This window comes from Salvelinus fontinalis, chromosome 22, assembly GCF_029448725.1.
Source record: "Salvelinus fontinalis isolate EN_2023a chromosome 22, ASM2944872v1, whole genome shotgun sequence".
Classification (NCBI taxonomy): domain Eukaryota; kingdom Metazoa; phylum Chordata; class Actinopteri; order Salmoniformes; family Salmonidae; genus Salvelinus; species Salvelinus fontinalis.
The window spans coordinates 4301168-4320674 of record NC_074686.1 but is presented as its reverse complement, the minus strand read 5'-3'; the positions used below and the strand labels follow the sequence as shown (position 1 = coordinate 4320674).

The 19507-nt window shown below is 44.2% G+C and overlaps 1 protein-coding gene across 13 annotated transcripts in view; it reads right to left on the bottom strand.

The window, feature by feature from the left end:
• LOC129819581 (plectin-like) overlaps positions 1 to 19507 on the bottom strand; it is a 181250-nt gene that overhangs the window by 35207 nt on the left and 126536 nt on the right. For 7 of the 13 annotated variants that reach the window (XM_055875942.1, XM_055875943.1, XM_055875951.1 and 4 more), the window contains 5 exons: positions 11914 to 12003; positions 11324 to 11359; positions 10222 to 10299; positions 8749 to 8841; positions 1826 to 1992 (listed from right to left, as the gene is read on the bottom strand). In XM_055875942.1, coding sequence (XP_055731917.1) covers positions 1826 to 1992; positions 8749 to 8841; positions 10222 to 10299; positions 11324 to 11359; positions 11914 to 12003 — 464 coding nt within the window. The remainder of the gene's footprint in view (positions 1 to 1825; positions 1993 to 8748; positions 8842 to 10221; positions 10300 to 11323; positions 11360 to 11913; positions 12004 to 19507) is intronic. The other 6 variants (XM_055875944.1, XM_055875946.1, XM_055875954.1 and 3 more) reach the window with 1 other exon arrangement.

Below are 19507 nucleotides of genomic sequence, written 5' to 3'. Positions count from 1 at the left end.
TTAAGATTTTACAAGGTGCATGATGCATTCTCACCCTCCAGATACAATTAAATAGACGTTCATACTGTAGCGGCAGTCACTCCCCAAAACACAACGATCGTTCAAGCTTTCCAGTCCTTTTTCAGTTCAGTGTCTCATGTATCCACATTGCCTTTGATTTAGCATCCGCTTTCCACAGCTAGATAACGTGCAAGCCTTGAGCGTCGACGGTCATAGATTTGAGAGATGACTTTCTCATGCTTTTCCCCAAATTCAATTTGTTGTGTGTGAGCCCAGACTACTTTGTTGATTTGTCGTTCTGCAGTGTGTTTCTGTCTTGCTCTTGGTCTGTGTGGAGTGTGTATGGCAGACACACCTGAGACACCTGGGCGTACCTGAGCTGTGCTGCTTTCTGCCGAGACTTAAAAGCACAGCCCCTGTGGGCGTCTTATTTTCAAACTCATGGGACACAATCCCTCAGTCACAATCCTCTCTCTTTCCATGCAACTAAATACTACCTCAAAGCTGCCTCGCCACCACCTGTGCCTTTCTCCTGAGTCGTGTGTGTGTGTGTGTGTATGTGTGAGCCTACAGGGTGTGTTTATACAGTACGTGCAAACATGAAAAGTCTGTTGTAAAAATCTATCCTGACCTCTTATGCTATTCTTTTTTACACAGGCATTCATGTGTGACCTGTTGGACTTGCCCCTGCCTCTATGGATGACTGAGGAAGATCTTCCACCCAGAACTGTCAACAGGCTAACTGAAATGCTTGGTTTTGTTGTTTTAAGGGAGACTTTGAGATTCTTGCTGTAATAAAAAGCGCTATACAAATTCAATCTGTTATCATCATTATTAAATACACTGAGTGTACAAAATATTAAGAACACCGTGCTAATATTGAGTTGCACCCCTTTTACCCTCAGAACAGCCTCAATTAATCGGGCCATGGATTACACAAGGTGTCGAAAGGGTTCCACAGGGATGCTGGCCCATGTTGACTCCAATGCCTCCCACAGTTGTGCCAAGTTGGCTGGATGTCCTTTGGGTGGTGGACCATTCTTGATACACACGGGAAACTGTTGAGCGTGAAAAACCCAACAGCATTGCAGTTCTTGACACGAACCGGTGCGCCTGGCACCTACTACCATAACCCGTTCAAAGGCACGTAAATATTTTGTCTTGCCCGCTCACCCTCTGAATGGCACACAGACACAATCCATGTCTCAATTGTCTCAAGGCTTAAAATTCCTTCTTTAACCCGTCTCCTACCCTTCATCTACACATGGATTTAACAAGTGACATCAAAAAGGGATAATAGCTTTCACCTGGTCAGTCTATATCACGGAAAGAGCAGGTGTTCATAATGTTTTGTACACTCAGTGTATTATTGCTATGTGCTTGAATGCATACCTGGACATGCTTTGCTACAGCAAATAAAATGTTTTCATCAATGAAACTGCTTCCAGATAAGATAATGAGAAGTAATGTTTGACTTTGACTGACCGACTGATTGCATAACTATCTGAAGAGGTCCGCCTTTCTGCAGTGTGACAGTGAATATGAATTTCACATTCCTGTCTTTGTATGCACAGTAATACATGTCAAATGTAACATGTAGGTGGAGCCTTACAAGGAGCACAGGGGTTCACTATGTCCCAAGGACGTATAATATAGCAGGTCCAGGCAATCGCATGGAATCACAAAGCGGTTAGGCATAGCTTCAAAAATGTGTTCTTGGATGTCCATGTATCCCCCCTGGCACAACCTCCCCCTGTGACACTCACAATGTACTCAAGTCCCAGTCAGATCGCCTCAACACTACTCCTTCAAGGATGCATCTCACCTGTGTTTGTGTACGACGGCGTTGAAGAGCTTGCCGTCCCTCCAGCTGGTGGTGAAGTTGTCACAGCGCATCCCGTGGTATCCCTCCACCATGCGCTGGGACCACAGCAGCAGCTTCTCCTTGGCCGTCATGTCGTCTGACTGGCCATTCACCTGGATGTCGGAGATCTGGGGGGGGGGGGGGTATTGGTGAGGCAGGAAGTGTTCTTTAATCATGGTCCTGAGGATCCATAGGGTATACAGGCTTTTGTTCAATTCTAGTAGTACTAGCACATCTTTATTTTTTTGTTGTTTAACCTTTATTTAACTAGGCAAGTCAGTTAAGAACAAATTCATATTTACAATGACGGCCTACCCCGGCCAAACCTTAACTCAGACGATGCTGGGCCAATTGTGCACCGCCTTATGGGACTCCCAATCACGGCCTGTTGTGATACAGCCTGGAACTGATTTAACTCATTTGATGATTAGTTAATTATTTGAATCAGGTGTGTTAGAACTGACCTTGAACAAAAGTTTGCACACCTTGTAGGTCCCCAGGACTGAATAACAGTGTTATAGATGGTTCAAGGTGTGGTGGACTGGGAAAAAGGCTGGCAAAAAGGGTTATGGTCTGTGGATAAAGGGAACATAACGGAGGAGAACTCTGCGTGCTTTGGTATAATCATAATGCATTGATTTCAAGTTCAAAGGCAGGGAAACCTGTTATCAATAAGCAACGTGACTTGATCCAGGCTTAAGATGACTCACGTTTTCAACCTCAATAACCAACAGTCAGATGCAAAATGCATATGAAATCTATTGCGGTTTGCGGCTGTGAAAACACCCCAAACAGCTGTATGTTCCCGGTTGCAGAATCCAAGATGTGAGAGTAAAAACATCCATGGGGCACAGCATTTAATAAGGTGCAGTGAATTCCTGCAGCGAATTCCCCTTTAAACGAAGTTGGAAGATAAAGCTACGAGTCACAGGTACAGCCTTGAGAATCTCTCAGCAGTCTAATTCCCTCTGGAGAGCGAGATGATAACTACTGCGTCTACAGGAAGCTTCAACAACACTGAGGTAACTTCAGATAAATGGTGGAGCTGTGTTCACTTAAGTGTTTTGTTGCTGTTACGCAATGCTCAATACTACATGTGCATTGCACACTGTGTTTGTTCCATGCAGTGTTAAATAATGAACGTATTGCCTTGCTAGAAATACAATGCATAACCCAAACCCCTCTCAACCACCAAAAATAAAACAATAACCAAATAAAAAATGGATGATCCATGGAGTAGTGGTTGCTTTTAGTTATAAAAAGGACACTTTAGGACACACGCCTTATTGGAACAAGAAAGATTGCTTTATTACCAATGTGACACTTTCCATGTTTGGCCGGTGGTGGAACACTGTCAGTGGTTCTAATATCACTTTCAGGCCTTTTTGAAGGAAAGGGTGGAGAGAGGAAAAATGTAGGCCTTACCATCCCTCTCCCTTCTCTGTAGTGGGGGAACCACACTTCTATGTTGGTACTCATGATGTGACTCACACACACACCACACGGAAACATCAATTCGCCTTTATGAGAATCTATAGAGATTCCTGCTTCCTTCCACTTCATCAAGTCATCCAACCGTAAACAAAAGGATAATCAGGTTGTGCCTATGGGCCTAAGTAGTGAACTACATAGGGAATAGGGTGCCATTTAGGACGAAGTCAGATTCCTCTCATCCCAAAAAAAGGTATAGCCAATGGTGGGACTCGTTGAAATGCTTATATCTGCTACCTGCCACACCCAACTCTCTTTCCTGCCTCCCCACGGGAAACACTGAGTCACCCTGGAGTGGACGGAATTCCACATGATGGTAATCCCAGTATGACCAGTATATCCATTATAGAATCAAAGACTCTCTGTGCCCTTCTGCTAAACAAATAACCAAATACTCCCAGCATCTCCCATTTGGGGAGAAATCATTTCCATCCTTTATTGAGTTATATTGAGGATGAAAACCTCACATGGTATGAGAGTTTCAATATGTTTTTTTCGATGTTTAGTCTGAAATTCTTCAGACATATGGGAATAATGAGTAGCAGAGTTGTGTATAGAAATCGGGTGCCAAATGCCAAAAGAGGACGATTTTTTTTGAATAATTTAATTGGACTCATATCTGCTCTATCAACAGACGCGGTGGGCTTGGAGTTGATTAGTTGGCCCAGAAAAGTCATAATGTACTACTGTAGCTTTCCCTACTACTGCAGGCAAGGATCAGAAATGATCCTTCCAGGTGAAATATACACTACATGGTAAAAAGTATGGAGACACCCCTTCAAATGAGTGGATTCAGCTTTGTAAGCCATACCTGTTGCTGACAGATGTATAGAATCGAGCACACATTCACGCAATCTCCATAGACAAACATTAGCAGTATAATGGCCTTACTGAAGAGCTCAGTGACTTTCAATGTGGCAATGTAATAGGATGCCACTTTTCCAACAAGTCAGTTCATCACATTTCTGCCCTGCCTGAGCTGCCCAGGTCAACTGTAAATGCTGCTATTGTGAAGTGGAAATGTCTAGGAGCATGAAACAGCTCAGCTGCGAAGTGGTAGGCCACACAAGCTCACAGAAAGGGACCGCCGAGTGCTGAAGCGCGTAGCGCGCAAACAATGTCTGTCCTTGGTTGCAACACACACTACTGAGTTCCAAATAGCCTCAGGAAGCAGTGTCAGCACAATAACTGTTCGTCGGGAGCTTCAGGAAATAGGTTTCCATGGACCAGCAGCCGCACACAAGCCTAAGATCACCATGCGCAATGCCAAGTGTCGGCTGGAGTGGTGTAAAGCTCCCGCCATTGGACTCTGGAGCAGTAGAAATACCTCGTCTGGAGGGATGAATCACGCTTCACCATCTGGCAGTCTGACGGACTAATATGGGTTTGGCGGATGCCAGGAGAACGCTGCCTGCCCGAATGCATAGTGCCAACTATAAAGTTTTGTGGAGGAGGAATAATGGTCTGGGGCTGTTTTTCATGGTTCAGGCTGGGCCCCTTAGTTCCATCGAAGGGAAATCTTAACACTGCAGTATACAGCGAATTCGGAAAGTATTCAGACCTCTTGACTTTTTCCACATTTTGTTAAGTTACAGCCTTATTCTAAAACAGAATAATAATTGTTTTCCCCCCTCATCAGTCTACACACAATACCCCATAATGACAAAGCAAAAACAGGTTTTTAGAAATTGTTGCAAATTTATAAGAAATGTCAAAATGAAATACCTTACATAAGTATTCAGAGGACTCTGAATACTTTCCGAATGCACAGTACAATGACATTCAAGACGATTCTGTGCTTCCAACTTTGTGGCAACAGTTTGGAGAAGCCCCTTTCCTGTTTCAGCATGACAATGCCCCCGTGCACAAAGCAAGGTTCAAACAGAAATGGTTTGACGAGATTGGTGTGGAAGAACTTGACTGGCCTGCACTGAGCCTTGAACTCAACTCCATTGAACATCTTTGGGATGAATTTTCCATCTACGTAACATTGCAAAAATCAGAAACTTTCTGTCCAAAAACGATGCAGAAAAATATATCCATGCTTTTTTCACCTCTAAACTCAGCAAAAGAAGAAACATCCTCTCACTGTCAACTGCGTTTATATTCAGGTGTGGCCACCAGCTGCATTAAGTACTACAGTGCATTTCCTCCTCATGGACTGCATCAGATTTGCCAGTTCTTGCTGTGAGATGTTACCCCACTCTTCCACCAAGGCACCTGCAAGTTCCAGGACATTTCTGGGGGAATGGCCCAAGTCCTCACCCTCCGATCCAACAGGTCCCAGACGTGCTCAATGGGATTGAGATCCGGGCTCTTCGCTGGCCATGGCAGAACACTGACATTCATGTCTTGCAGGAAATTACGCACAGAACGAGCAGTATGGCTGGTGGCATTGTCATGCTGGAGGGTCATTTCAGGATGAGCCTGCAGGAAGGGTACCACATGAGGGAGGAGGATGTCTTCCCTTTAACACACATTGTTGAGATTGCCTGCAATGACAACAAGCTCAGTCCGATGATGCTGTGACACACCGCCCCAGACCATGACGCACCCTCCACCTCCAAATCGATCCCGCTCCAGAGTACAGGCCTCGGTGTAACGCTCATTCCTTCGACGATAAACGCGAATCCGACCATCACCCCTGGTGAGACAAAACCGCAACTCGTCAGTGAAGAGCACTTTTTGCCAGTCCTGTCTGGTCCAGCGACAGTGGGTTTTTGCCCATAGGCGACGTTGTTGCCGGGGATGTCTGGTGAGGACCTGCCTTACAACAGGCCTACAAGCCCTCAGTCCATCCTCTCTCAGCCTATTGCGGACAGTCTGAGCACTGATGGAGGGATTGTGCGTTCCAGGTGTAACTCGTGCAGTTGTTGTTGCCATCCTGTACCTGTCCCGCAGGTGTGATGTTCGGATGTTCCGATCCTGTGCAGGTGTTGTTACACGTGGTCTGACAATGTGAGGACCATCAGCAGTCCGTCCTGTCTGCCTGTAGCACTGTCTTAGGTGTCTCACAGTACAGACATTGCAATTTATTGCCCTGGCCATATCTGCAGTCCTCATGCCTCCTTGCAGCATTCCCAAGGCACCTTCACACAGATGAGGAGGGAACCTGGGAATCTTTCTTCTGGTGTTTTTAGAGTCAGTAGAAAGTCCTCCTTAGTGTCCTAAGTTTCCATAACAGTGACCTTAATTTCCTACCGTCTGTAAGCTGTTAGTCTCTTAACGACCATTCCACAGTTGCATGTTCATTAATTGTTTATGGTTCATTGAACAAGCTTGGTAAACATTGTTTACTTTCCATTGAAGATCTATGAAGTTATATGGATTTTTACGAATTATCTTTAAAAAGACAGGGTCCTGACAAAAGGACGTTTCTTTTTTTGCTGAGTTTAGATTAGAATACTGCAATGCTCTACTTTCCGGCTACCTAGATAAAGCACTAAATAAACTTCAGTTAGTGCTAAACACGGCTGCTAGAATCTTAACTAGAACCCAAAAATGTGATCATATTGCTCCAGTGCTAGCCTCTCTACACTGGCTTCCTGTTAAGGCTAGGGCGGATTTCAAGGTTTTACTGATAACCCACAAAGCATTACATGGGTGTTGCTCCCATCTATCTTTCCGATTTGGTCCTGCCGTACATACCTACACGTACACTACGGTCGCAAGACGCAGGCCTCCTTATTGTCCCTAGAATTTCTAAGCAAACAGCTGGAGGCAGGGCTTTCTCATATAGAACTCCATTTATGGAATGGTCTGCCTGAGAGACACAGACTCGGTCTCGACCTTTAAGTCTTTATTGAAGACTCATCTCTTCAGTAGGTCCTATGATTAAGTGTAGTCTGGCCCAGGGGTGTGAAGGTGAACGGAAAGGCACTGGAGCAACGGACCAACCCTGCTGTCTCTGCCTGGCCGGTGCCCCTCTCTCCACTGGGATTCTCTGCCTCTAACCCTATTACAGGGGCTGAGTCACTGGCTTTACTGGTTCTCTTCCATGCCGTCCCTAGGAGGGGTGCGTCACTTGAGTGGGTTGAGTCTCTGAAGTGATCTTCCTGTTCGGGTTTGCATCTCCCTCGGGTTCGTGCCGTGGGGGAGATCTTCGTGGGCTATACTCGACCTTGTCTCAGGGTAGTAAGTTGGTAGTTGAAGATATCCCTCTAGTGGTGTGGGGGCTGTGCTTGGCAAAGTGGGTGGGGTTATATCCTGCCAGCGAGCCATGCCTAATCGCCCAACATAGTCGGACAGGGCCACAGTGTCTCCCGACCTCTCCTGTTTCAGACTCCCGTAACTATGCTGCAATAGTTTGTGTCGGGGGGCTTGGATCAGTATGTTATATCTGGAGTATTTCTCCTGTCTTATCCGGTGTCCTGTGTGAATTTAAGTATGCTCCCTCTAATTCTCTCTCTTTCTCTCTCTCTTCTCTCGGAGGACCTGAGCCCTAGGACCATCCCTAGGACCATGCCTCAGGACTACCTGGCCTGATGACTCCTTGCTGTCCCCAGTCCACCTGGTCATGCTGCTGCTCCAGTTTCAACTATTCTGTCCGCGGCTATGGAACCCTGACCTGTTCACGGGACGTGCTACCTTGTCCCGGACCTGCTGTTTTCGACTCTCTCACTCTACCGCACCTGCTGTCTCTAACTCTGAATGATCGGCTATGAAAAGCCAACTGACATTTACTCCTGAGGTGCTGACCTGTTGCACACTCTACAACCACTGTGATTATTATTATTTGACCCTGCTGGTCATCTATGAACGTTTGAACATCTTGGTACTGTTATAATCTCCACCCGGCACAGCCAGTAGAGGACTGGCCACCCCCAAAGCCTGGTTCCTCTCTAGGTTTCTTCCTAGGTTCCTGTCTTTCTAGGGAGTTTTTCACAGCCACCGTACTTCTACATCTGCATTTCTTGCTGTTTGGGGTTTTAGACTGGGTTTCTGTATAACTCTTTGTGACATCAGCTGATGTAAAAAGGGCTTTATCAATAAATACATTTGATTGAAATTTGATTGATTGGAACGCTGACAGCGAGCCATGCCTAATCGCCCAACATCAGTGCCTGACCTCAGTGCCCGACCTCACTAATCCTCTTGTGGCTGAATGGAAGCAAGTCCCAGCAGCAATGTTCCAACATCTAGTGGAAAGCCTTCCCATAAGAGTGGAGGCTATTATAGCAGCAAAAGGGGACCAACTCAATATTAATGCCCATGATATTGGAATGAGATGTTCGACGAGCAGGTGTCCACATATTTTTGGCCATGTAGTGTAACAAACAGGTTTTATTACTTTGGATGTTTTACCAAGATCGCATCACCCTGGCCTAGGCCTATCATTTGAATAATAATAAACATATTGGTTTGTTTTATGTTATGAGTGAAGCATGACATACCTGGAAGTGAAGGATGATGGTCCATATCAGGCCCAGGGTCAGCTTGGGGTTTCCATCAGCGATGTCATCATTTCTGATGTTGACCAGTTTGACCTGTCACAAATGGGACACAAGTATGTACAACCATCTTACAGAAAATTGGCCCTCTAGATGAATTTATATCTAAATGGTTAGCTAATGAATTATAAGGCAGAGGTGTGGACTCAAATCACATGACTTGGACTCGAGTCAGACTGGAGTCACAAATATGATGACTTGCAACTCGACTTTGACTTTAACACCAATGACTCGTGACTTGACTTGGACTTGACCCTTCTGACTCGACCTGACTTGATACCCTCCCCAAGCCCAAATATGAAAAATTATGCTATTAAAAAAAGTGTGCAGTGCATCAACTCTTCATTTAACGGATTAAAGTTTGAATCGGACAGCAGCCAATCAAATTGTGCCAGCTGAGAAAATGTTGTGCGGCAGTGCAGAGGAACGTCGGCGGGTGAATTAAGATGGAGCCCTTGGAAAGATGATTATTTTCGGATATAAATATGACGCTGTATCAACAAAAAACGGATTTCAACTTGCAAATCATGCGGGAAGAAAATTACAGATGGATGCGCAACAATTTACAACTTTGTTCGACATTTGAAGCTGCACGAAGAGCGGTAAGTCGTGGCTAATATAGCCGACAGCTATATATTTTATTACTTTACTAGTGTATCACGTAGGCTAACGTAACGTTAAATCAATGAGCCTCCACACAGTCAGTCAGTGCGGGAACGTGATCATTGCAGCCGAGATTGAGCTACAACTGGCTAGGCAGTTGGTAGCCTAAATCCTGCCTGATGAAACTGCTGTTCCTAAAACCATTGACATTCGTTAGCCTACTGTAACCACAACCACACAGAGAGAGAGACAGATAGACAGAGAGAGAGTGTGAAGGTTGGGCGATTGTGAACAAGCCTACATGCGCCCCATAGCGATCCTCGATCACTATTGGGGTGGGGGGGGGGAGGGGTGGGGGGTCTTTCTCATGGCTACCCATGTATTTCCATGGAAATATAACGTTTGTTTGGAAAGTAATGAATATATAGATATTTTTAAAAGCATTCATGATTTGTGTAAATGTAATATACTAACTATTACTCTTGTTAAAAATATGAAATGGTATTACATTTGGTGAAGAGCACATTATGACTTGCTTAGGACTCGAAACTCAAAGTTTAGGACTTGAGACTCGACTTGATACTTGACGGTCTTGACTTGAGACTTGACTCGGACTTGCCTGTCTTGACTTGGGACTTGAGTGCTAAGACTTGAGACTTACTTGTGACTTGTAAAACAATGACTTGGTCCCACCTCTGTTATAAGGTATTGGGACTGTTCGATTACATTATAAGAATCCGTTCAAGTGAGAAGTTGTTTTTTTTTCACTTAAAAAACATAGATATATTGATCCATTTAATCATCACACTGTACCTGTCTGTGTTTGAGGAAGTCCAGTGCGATCTGTACATTCTGCAGTTTGTGGAAGCGCATGCGCCCCTTCTCCCTGGGCTGTGAGATGTGAGAAGAGATTGAACTTTAGAGGGAGATGAAAACACACATAGAGTACCAATAGGACAGGGAAGCGCTGGCCCCATGACTGGAGACAAGGTATTTCTGAATGAGAAAACATTTTATATGGACTCTTGGTCCTATATATATAATTTTTTTGCAGAGAAATTATACCTAAATGACATTATCACATCACACTTTGATCTACAACACAATCCATTCTTACCAAGCAGATACCTGGAGCCAAGCAGCAGTGATTCGAGTCTTTATGCTTCTCAATCTCTAGATAATGGTCAAGTGTTCAGGAGACATATCTGGTCCACCATTACATGCATAGGTGCAGCAAGTCACAAACTCTCAGCCAATCACAAGCTCATCTACCATTACAGGTCGATCTCTTATTGGCTTGCAGTGATGTCACTCTGGCCTCGGTTTCCAGTAAGTTGGGTCAAATGACCGGATGCCTGCATCTCGTTCTGAGACCTCAGACTAATATGCTTAGACGTGGACGGAACTAGCAGACTGAATATTAAATTATCTAGTGCTGAAAATAAAGGAAATATCCCAGCTTCATTCATCATGTTTCTAATAAGTAACTAAAGATGGCTAAATGCCTTCTAAGGCTCCTACTCCACTCACATAGGTTATCAAAGCACAATGACTCGGCACTACCAGTCATTTACCACTCAATATCCCCAAATCCATGGGAAACCACAAAAAAAGATAATCTTACATCTGCATTCCCTACTCAATGACCCAAATGGCACCCTATTCCCTATATAGTGTACTACTTATGAACATGACCCATAGGGTTCTGGTTAAAAATAGTGCATTATGTAGGGAATAGGGTGCAAATTGGGACACACCCCAAGTCTCTGAAAGCTCTTCAGCAGATGGAAGAGGACGACGACGCTGCGGACACAGAGACAAGGAGGTGACATCAACATGCATAACCCGGCAGCCACCTGGGGGAGTGACAGACGGCACGCCCAGAGGAGGCGCTATACAGTCCAGGCCCACTCACCAACCGCGAGTTCCTGACAACGTCGCGCTCCCTCGGCTATCACAGCAAGACCATAGCAAGAGAAGAGGCAGAAGCAAAGGGGGCAAAGGGCAGGGCAAAGAAAGGAATTAGAAAAGGAAAAACAGGGGTCAAACAAGTGCAAAACGGTTAGAGAAGCAAATTATGAAATTTGTGTTAAATTAATGCTATGAGAAATTACTTAGAAAATGCATTATTACCAAAAACAACTTCAAATCAGTGCCGTGGATAGGTTAAGTCAAATCGTGAGGCACTCTTAAGCATGTACTGTATTGTTTGTGGACTACTGTATCCCCGCAAGTTTCAACACATGCAAGAAGGTGGTGAAAACAAAACCTACCAGCCCAGGTTGTGTATTACATGTGACATCAAGTTTGGGAAAGATTACAAAAGATCTAATGCATCATCCTGACTAATTAAAATAGCATAGTATAATGGACTGAAAAGCAACTAATGTGAGTAGGATGGGGGGTGAAAAGGACAGAAGGAAATGAGAGGTTAGGAAGGAAGGTTGCAGCAGAAACAGAGGTCCTTCTCCTTCCAGTCAGAGGGCAAAGGTTACAGGGACTCACCAGTGTCTCTCCAGAGAGCACCTCCAGCAGGGAGATGAGGTTGTGTCCATCTCTGAGGTCCTCGTACAGGTCAATGATATGCCGCTGGGCCTGGGGGGGGGGGGGGGGGGGGGGGGGGGGACAGTTAGAGACTGTTCACAGAGAGACACAGTGGATTCATTGTGGTTCAATGTACTTGAAGGGTTTCTCTGTTATCTGTAAGCTGATCAGCTGTGAAGATGAGGAATGAACACTGCTTACGTACTGTAAATACTCGTGATCTAACAAGACCGGTGCTTAGTAAAAAGCTCTGTTCGTGAAGAAACAACATTGTTCTTGACAACATAATCAGGGATTAGGAATCAAACGGAGAGCCCGGCAATTTTCCATAATAACTAATAACCAAGACGTTTGCTATTTCTAACAGTCATTCAGGCTAAAAACACTCCAGTGATCACTACTTTGGCAGACTGGAGTCCCCATTGTATTTGAAACTAAAGAAACCTCCAGTAATGCAACAGTATCTCTGTCGGTATCAGTCAGCATCTCTTGATTGTATTCATACTATACTACTCACACACAGCCAGTTTGTCTGAGAATCTGAAGATGCATTGCTTAGATCAGTGGTTGCCAACTTTTTTGGTTACTGTACCATTAAGTGATATTTGCTCTGCCTGGAGTACCCTTAAAGTATCCCCTCATGTGCATTTGACATGTTCTATGTTCTCAAGTACCCCCTGTGGATAGGCCAAGTACCCCTAGGGGTGCTAGTACCCCTGGTTGGGAACCACAGGCTTAGATGAGTGACCTGAATAGTTTACTTTAAACATTTTGATTTACAGATTGATTGATTTAGGGCGGCAGGTAGCCTAGTGGTTAGAGCGTTGGACTAGTAACCGAAAGGCTCCACGATCGAATCCCTGAGCTGACAAGGTAAAAATCTGTCTTTCTCACCCTGAACAAGGCAGTTAAACCCACTGTTCCTAGGCCGTCATTGTAAATAAGAATTTGTTCTTAACTGACTTGCCTAGTTAAATAAAGGTAAAAATAAAAATACTTGTTTATTTTCTTATCCTAATTTGATATAAATAGCTATGATATAATAGCTATGCAACTTATAAAAAGGGTCACACGACCTCCTGCTGTAGCAATTACAGTGACTTTGTCCAAAGTTTCAATGTTTTTGAGAGTTCATTTGATAATAGGGTATCTGTCATATGCCCCCGAATAAAATAGCACTTAGGCCTAAGCAATTGCCAGATTGGTTTGATGGGACATGCTCTGATCAGCCACTTTACTCTGCAGAGAGGCTGAAGCAGCGATTACATTAGGAAGTTAAGAGAGGAGGGAAAGAGACACAGACAGGGACAGAGGTTAGAGATTTAGGTGCCCGGCTAGAACGCCCAAGGAGAGGAGCAGCGAAAGAAACCCATGCAGAAAACAATGCATGTCCACTCAGCACTCTGACCAGGCTCACAGACAGTCTGCACCTACCTCTGCTCTCCAGTGCTGATGGAAGGATGGAAAGGCAGGATGAGAAACGGAGGAGAGGAAAGAAGAATGAGCAAAAAGGTGGACGTTCATTTGACTGACAGCTGGAGAGATGATCAAAAAAGACAAGACTGTTTGGGTAAAACACAGTATTGCCGCATGCTTTTGTTTTCGCATCATGCCAATCATATGTCAAATAGCTTGTCAGAGCAAGATGTGTGCACTGAACTTAAATCTACATTTTAGCATAGTGAAAAAGACCAGAAGAAGAGTGCGATGTCCCATTTGACTTTGCATGAACAACAGCCGTCAGGTATGAGAGGTGTCTGACTGGCAATGATCCACAACTAGACCTGTGTATCTCCCTCCCAGTTAGTCCCATGGTCCTTTTCTGAACGAGGCCCAAACCAAAGCCCTGAACCACGCAGGTCCACCGCATCAACACGAGAGGGGTTTCTCCTTTACAATGGCGTACCAACTCAGGACAACCGTCCCCGTGCCAGAGCATATCTACGCCCCCCCCCATCGCATGAATCGCACAGACATTTCACACAGCGTTTGACACACTTGAGGTCACCGGTGAAAAACAAAAAGAAGAAGGAAATAGAGACTCCTTACTTTGACCTCTCTGGTTCAGCAATGAGATACAGTACAGCCGACTGCTGGGGCGGTTTAGTTAGTTGGTTGATTCCACATCGTTTCAAATATGTGAACTCACACATTTCCTGTTCACTGACACTTACGCCGTCCCTATATACAGTATATTCCATCCTCTTCTGAGGAGGGTGGGACAGCAGCAGCAACTGTCCAACCATACTGTACGAGGCCCATAGAGTCCCTTGCAAGGGGCCTCAGCATTTACTGAGAGTAACACAAACAACTCTCCAAGACAAACTAATTGAAAACTCTGTCATGTGTCCCACTAGCCAGAAACCCTCAGCGGTCCATCACCTCCACCCTGGTGCTCTCTCGCTCAGTCTGCCCACTGCAGGGCTACGTCCCAAATGCCACCCTATTCGCTATATTGTGCACTACTTTTGAACTGGGCCCTATGGGTCCTGGTCAAAAGTAGCGCGCCATATAGGGAACAGGGTGCCATTTGGCACGCACAATACCGCCCCAGAAGCCAGACTGTCTGTGGGCCAGATGTGTGTGGAACATGACCCGTGCCCAAAACTCCAGCCCGCCTCGCTCTCCCTCACAGAGCTAAAGCGAGACCAGATGCTTGTGACTCATTCCCACACATAGCACAGAAATAGCATGCGCGTACGTACTGCCACTGTGCTGAGAACAGAATCAAAACTGGTACGAAAAATACGTTTTCAAGGAGGGTGTTTATTTTTCACGTAGCTCCAAATCTTATTTGGGAGACGATGTGAGTCACGGTAGAAATGTAATGGTGCATATCCAGGTTTTCCAGTGAAAGTACAGTGGTTTTCCAAGTCGTTTTTATGTAAACCAAGCTTCTGTTTGAGGAATGTCTGATGCTTCATACTATTAATGCAGCACCACGGGCCTGTGTTTTCCTCTTCATACCATAGACTACAACAACAAGCAACCAAAAATATGTTTTTGTGACGGCCACTATGGAAATATGACAGTGGCCTGCATGGGAACCATTGTGCAGGCTCTCTAGGCCATCTCAGGCCATCTGAGGTCCTTTCACTTATCTACAGTTATCGTTAAGTAGACCCCTAATAGTCTGCACTTACACTGCTCAAGCAGTGGTAATTGTAGTGACGGATGGATGCAGTAATTTGGCCATTGGCATCGTTATAAAGTATCATTATGGTACCGTCTACATCAAAAGTAGATTCAGAGATGGACAGAACATCAAATATTTGACCAAATTTGCTTCTAATCAACGTAATGGTCAACATTTGTTTTTTCCTATCTTGCGGTTTTGAGTGAACCAAGATGAGTCAAGAAACATGCTGTAACTGCAGCAATGAAATAAAATAAAAACTCTTTCCTGCTCATATGATCAATTGACGCATTTTCAAAAGCTTTTGGTCAACGGTTTGCCAAGAGGCAGAGAGCACGCATTAGCAAGTAGCTTTGGACCGCGTGCCCTCCAGTCAGTCAGAGTAGTGACTCATAACAGAAACATTAATCTGCGGCCACTGACAGAAAACAAGGCCCTCTGGCTACGTCCCAAATGGCACCCTATTACCTATATAGTGCACTACTTTTGACCAGGGCATTCAGAAAGTATTCAGACACCCTGACTTTTTCCACATTTTGTTACGTTACAGTCTTATTCTAAAATTGATTAAATTATGTATTTTCTCACCAATCTACACACAACACCCCATAATGATGACGTTAAAACAGCTCTTTAGATATTTTTGCAAACGTATTAAAAACAACAAACAGAAGTACCTTATTTACATAAGTATTCAGACCCTTTGCTATGAGACTAAATTGAGCTCAGGTGCATCCTGTTTCCATTGATCATCCTTGTGATGTTTCTACAACTTGGGAGTCCACCTGTGGTAAATTCAATTGATTGGACATGATTTGGAAAGGCACACACCTGTCTATATAAGGTCCCACAGCTGACAGTGCATGTCAGAGAAAAAACCAAGCCATGAGGTCGAAGGAATTGTCCGTAGAGCTCCGAGACAGGATTGTGTCGGGGCACAGATGGGGGAAGGGTATCAAAAAATGCCTACAGCATTGAAGGTCCCCAAGAACACAGTGGCATCCATCATTCTTAAATGGAAGAAGTGTAAAACACCAAGACTCATCCTTGACCTGGGGGAGAAGGTCCTTGGTCAGGGAGGTGACCAAGGACCCGGTGGTCATTCTGACGGAGCTCCAGAGGTCCTCTGTGGAGATGGGAGAACCTACCAGAAGGACAACCATCTCTGCAGCACTCCATCAATCAGGCCTTTATGGTAGAGTGGCCAGACGGAAGCCACTCCTCAGTAAAAGGCACATGACAGCCCACTTGAAGTTTGCCAAAAGGCAACCAAAGGACTCAGACCTTGAGAAACAAAATTCTCTGGTCTGATGAAACCAAGATTGAACTCTTTGGCCTGAATACCAAGCATCATGTCTGGAGGAAAACTGGTACCATCCCTATGGTGAAGCATGGTGGTGGGAGCATCATGCTGTGGGGATGTTTTTTCAGCAGCAGGGACTGGGAGACTTGTCAGGATCAAGGGAAAGATGAACAGAGCAGAAAATAACTGTGCAGCGACATTCCCCATCCAACCTGACAGAGCTTTTAGAGGATCTGCAGAGAAGAATGGGAGAAATTCCCCAAATACAGGTGTGCCAAGCTTGTAGCGTCATACCCAAGAGCACTCAAGGCTGTAAGCGCTGCCAAAGGTGTTTCAACAAAGGGTCAAGGGGAATAAAGGGAATACTTATGTACAGTACCAGTCAAAAGTTTGGACACACATTTTTCTTTATTTAAAAAAAATGTCTACATTGTAGAACAATAGTGAAGAGATCAAAACTATGAAATAACACATATGGAAACCTGTAGTAACCAAAAAAGTGTTAAAATATTTTATATTTGAGATTATTTAAACTAGCCACCCTTTGCCTTGATGACAGCTTTGCACACTTTGGGCATTCTCTCAACCAGCTTCATGAGGTAGTCACCTGGGTTGCATTTCAATTAACAGGTGTGCCTTGTTAAAAGTTAATTTGTGGAATTTCTTTCCTTCGTAATGCATTTGAGCCAATCAGTTGGATTGTGACAAGGTAGGGGTGGTATACAAAAGATAGCCCTATTTGGTAAAAGACCAAGTCCATATTATGGCAAGAACAGCTCACATAAGCAAAGAGAAATGACAGTCCATCATTACTTTAAGACATGAAGGTCAGTCAATCGGACAATTTCAAGAACTTTGAAAGTTTCTTCAAGTGCAGTCGCAGAAACCATCATAAGTTCATTAGATAAGTTCATTAGAGTTGCCAGCCTTAGAAATTGCAGCCCAAATAAATGCTTCAGAGTTCAAGTAACAGACACATCTCAACGTTAACTATTCAGAGGAGACTGCGTGAATCAGGCCTTCGTGGTCGAATTTCTGCAAAGAAATCACTACTAAAGGACACCAATAACAAGAAGAGACTTGCTTGGGCCACGAAACACGAGCAGGTGGAAATCTGTCCTTTGGTCTGATGAGATATTTTTGTACCAACTTCCGTGTCTTTGTGAGACACAGAGTAAGTGAACGGATGATCTCCGCATGTGTGGTTCCCTTTGTGAAGCATGGAGGAGCAGCTGTGATGGTGTGGGGGTGCTTTGCTGGTGACACTGTCTGTGATTTATTTAGAATTCAAGGCACACTTAACCAGCATCGCTACCACAGCATTCTGCAGCGATACGCCATCCCATCTGGTTTGCGCTTTGTGGGACTATCATTTGTTTTTCAACAGGACAATGACAAAAAACACAATGATAGTGATGGGGTACTGCATCAGATGACCTGGCTTCTACAATCATCTGACCTAAACCCAATTAAGATGGTTTGGGATGATTTGGACCGCAGAGTGAAGGAAATGGAACCAACAAGTGCTGAGCATATGTGGGAACTCCTTCAAGACTGTTCGAAAAGCATTCCAGATGACTACCTCATGAAGCTGGTTGAGAGAATGCCAAGAGTGTGGAAAGCTGTCATTAAGACAAAGGGTGGCTACTTTGAATAATCTAAAATATATTTAGTTTTGTTTTACACTTTTTTGCTTACTACAGTCATGCCCAAAAGTTTTGAGAATGACACAACTATTAATTTCCACAAAATTTGCTGCTTCAGTGTCTTTAGATGTTTTTGTCAGATGTTACTATGGAATACTGAAGTATAATTACAAGCATTTCATACGTGTCAAAGGCTTTTATTGACAATTACATGAAGTTGATGTAAAGAGTCAATATTTGCAGTGTTGACCGTTTTTCAAGACCTCTGCAATCCGCCCTGGCATGCTGTCAATTAACTTCTGGGCCACATCCTGACTGATGGCAGCCCATTCTTGCATAATCAATGCTTGGAATTTGTTATTATTATATTATTATTGATGGTTGTGTTCTTAGGCAAAATTGAATTTTACATGAATTACATGAATTTACATGAATTTTACATGAATTTTACATGAATTTTACAAAAACATGAATGGTCTCAGGATGCTTTACTGTTGGCATGACACAGGACTGATGGTAGCGCCCACCTTGTCTTCTCCGAATAAGCTTTTTATAAGCTTATCCGGATAAGCTTCCCAAACAATTGGAAAGGGGAGTCAGAGAAAATTACTTTACCCCAGTCCTCAGCAGTCCAATCCCTGAACCTTTTTCAGAATATCAGTCTGTCCCTGATGTTTTTCCTGGAGAGAAGTGGCTTCTTTGCTGCCCTTCTTGACACCAGGCCATCCTCTAAAAGTCTTCGCCTCACTGTGCGTGCAGATACACTCATACCTGTCTGCTGCCATTCCTGAGCAAGCTCTGTACTGGTGGTGCCCCGATCCCGCAGGTGAATCAACTTTAGGAGACGGTCCTGGTGCTTGCTGGACTTTCTTGGGCGCCCTGAAGCCTTCTTCACAACATTTGAACTGCTCTCCTTGAAGTTCTTGATGATCCGATAAATGGTTGATTTATGTGTAATCTTACTGGCAGCAATATCCTTGCCTGTGAAGCCCTTTTTGGGCAAAGCAATGATGACGGCACGTGTTTCCTTGCAGGTAACCATGGTTGACAGAGGAATAACAATGATTCCAAGCACCACCCTCCTTTTGAAGCTTCCAGTCTGTTACTCAAACTCAATCAGCATGACAGAGTGATCTCCAGCCTTGTCCTTGTCAACACACACCTGTGTTAACGAGAGAATCACTGACATGATGTCAGCTTGCAATTCATCTGATCACTCTTCATAGCATTCTGGAGTATATGCAAATTGCCATCATAACTGAGGCAACAGACTTTGTGAAAATTAATATTTGTCATTCCCAAACTTTTGGCCACGACTGTACATGACTCCATATGTGTTATTTCATAGTTTTGATGCCTTCACTATTATTCTACAATGTAGAAAATAGTAAAAATAAAGAAACTCTTGAACGAGTAGGTGTGTCCAAACTTTTGACTGGTACTGTAAATGTGATATTTCTGTTTTTTTAT